The sequence below is a fragment of the Gadus macrocephalus genome, chromosome 15 (assembly GCF_031168955.1).
Source record: "Gadus macrocephalus chromosome 15, ASM3116895v1".
Taxonomy (NCBI): Eukaryota; Metazoa; Chordata; class Actinopteri; order Gadiformes; family Gadidae; genus Gadus; species Gadus macrocephalus.
In genome coordinates this window covers 6,181,364-6,183,863 of record NC_082396.1, presented here as the reverse complement: position 1 = coordinate 6,183,863, position 2,500 = coordinate 6,181,364, and the positions used below count along the sequence as shown (strand labels likewise).

At 55.2% G+C, this 2,500-nt stretch overlaps 1 protein-coding gene across 1 annotated transcript in view; it reads right to left on the bottom strand.

The window, feature by feature from the left end:
- Positions 1-1,128: 1,128 nt before the first annotated feature.
- Positions 1,129-2,500, bottom strand: part of LOC132473629 (arginyl-tRNA--protein transferase 1) — a 56,597-nt gene continuing 55,225 nt past the window's right edge. The window contains 1 exon segment of the mRNA XM_060073835.1: positions 1,129-1,224. Within this exon segment, the coding sequence (XP_059929818.1) occupies positions 1,129-1,224 (96 nt within the window).

The window sequence follows — 2,500 nt, the reverse complement described above, 5'->3', positions numbered from 1 at the left end:
GAGAATGTTTTACTTGAATGCGCTTTGCTGTTTTAATGACACACGGGTGCTTGGGTTACCGTCGGTTTGATGGAAATGTTTTCTTCAGATATCCGCCACATAGTTGAGGTGGAGGCAGTGAAAACCAAAAGAGGGGAAATCTGTCTCGTTAGTCTGAGTGTTTTCCATTGGTCTGGCTTTGTGCGTACGATCACACTGATCAATGCCTGCCTCTTGTTCCAACTTGTGTGGACCACATGCTAGCATAACACAAGGCCCCCACCGCCCCGCCACCCTCCCACCTCCACACGCCCCCCGTCTTCCATAGAACAGTGCACCTGCGCCGACCCCCACCCCCCCCCACAATAAATCTCCCCATGACTATCGCCGGCCTTTCACTCCACCTTTCATCGCCGGCTCTTCATCTCTCGACATCAGTCCCCGCGATTAAACGCCCCGGCCCTTTGTTTGAGTTAATAGCTCGGAGGAAAGCCTGTCAATGTCCCCCCCCCCCCCCACCACGTGGGAAACTAACGATACCCTGTTGCATCCCAGCGGCCGCGCAGGAAACTCCCGCCAAGGCCGGTTAACACGCCGGCCACAGAGCCCAGCTGGGGCCCCTGTTGACCCTGCTGGACCTTGGTGTGTGTGGGGGGCGCCTAGGAGCCATGGAGAAGGGGGCCTCCACGGCCCTCTAAGGCCCTCACGGGTCCACAATGTGCTCCCTGCTGGGGGCCTGCCTCCCCAGCCGCCCATTCAGTCGCACAATGGGGGGGGGGGGGGGGGGGGGGGGGGTTGGGGTGCGATAAGATTTGTTTTGTATGCTGTTTGGCCTTGAATAAAACAAAAACAAAACGAAAAAACTTTCCGCTCTAAACTCTCTCCTCTCTCGGTCTCACTGGATCCCTTGTGCTTTTTGGCAACCTTGTATTGTCTTAAGCAGGCAGATGTCAGATAAGCACTTCCAACACAGGGAGAGGGGTATGCTTACCTACAAGAGTATACAAAAACAAGCGAGCTACGTTGTGGCCGACACATTGGCACAGAGGGACTTTCTGGCGTGGCAGAGTTTGAGGCAGGCTGTGTGCGGTGTGTCGTGTGTGTGTGCGTGTTTGTGTCGGGGGCCGGGGCGTTCTGCAGAAGATAGCACTAAATCAGCGCTCTGTGCTGGATGTAGGCGTGGCAGGGGGGGGGGATGTCCATCACCCTCCGGCTGGGCTGGGCGTCCCGGCGGATCCGCCAGGCCTGGAGTGAGACATCACCAGCATGTCAGGGTGCTGGGAACCCTGGTGACCCATCCTCTGGTGACCGGGTGCCAAACGCCACCCAGATTTACCCCCCCCCTGCCCCGACCAACGACTAGTGTCAATCAACGGCAACTCACTGTACCAAACTGGTAAATGGACTGCATTTTAAGAGAGCTTTTCTAACCAGTGGAAGCTCAAAGCGCTTTACAATATTGCGTTGAATCACACATCGATCGCGGTGTCAACCACCCAAGGCGACAGAGAGCTCGTTAGGAGCAGTCGGGGTGAGGTGTCTTGCTCAGGGACACCTCCACACCTTGAGCCGGGGATCGAACTAGCAACCTTCCAGTGACCAGCCAACCCGCTCGACCTCTTGAGCCACATGCCGCCCCTTAACACTAGATGCTGGCTCTGGGGACCGCGTCCTGTTGACCGTGGTCATGCTGGGATTCCACCAGCAGGTCAGGGTTTTCCCTGCTAGTAGTAAGTCGTTCCAAGTGGTTCCCACAGAACTGCTGCAGAATAAGTTCCATGGAGTGGCGTTGGAGTGGGTTTGCATGAACACAGCCGCCGGCGTGGTGACATGAAAGAAGGATGATTGTTGTTAATACTGACCAGACAGCGCTTTGAATAAGAGGGAGACAGGGGATTTTGATTGGCCAATAGAGAGATAGGGATTGGAAAAATTTTCAAATTTGTCCTCACGTGGTTGAAGCACAACACATTATGCACACACTCACATACACATACCACACACATGAACGCACACACACCACATTAAAGTCTCACGGCACACATGAGACATGACACACACCGTTTTAACATTCAGGGTCTTATTTTCTTCCACCCCACCCGCCCTCTCCTCGCTCGCTCTTTTCTATCTTTATCTCTCTCTCCCTCTCTCTCTCTCTCTCTCTTCTCTCTCATCTCTCATCTCTCTCCTCTCTCTCTCTCTCCTCTCTCTCTATCTCTTCTCTCTCTCCTCCCTCTCTTTCTCCCCCCATCCTCTCTCTTTCTCCCCCTCTCCCCCCCCCCTCTCTCTCTCTCCCTCCCTCTCTTTCTCCCCACCCCTCTCTCTCCTCCCCTCACCCTCTCTCTCTCCTTCCTCTCTCCCCTCTCTCTCCCCCCCTCTCTCTCTCTCTGTACTGTGACCCAGCCTGTATTGCTGTGCTGATCATGGGTGGCTGATCTCATGGCTGGCTGTGTTTGGTACAAGTCGTATGTGAACCAGTGGGTGCACTGGCCTGGCCGCTGGGCTGAGACAGAGCACGTCC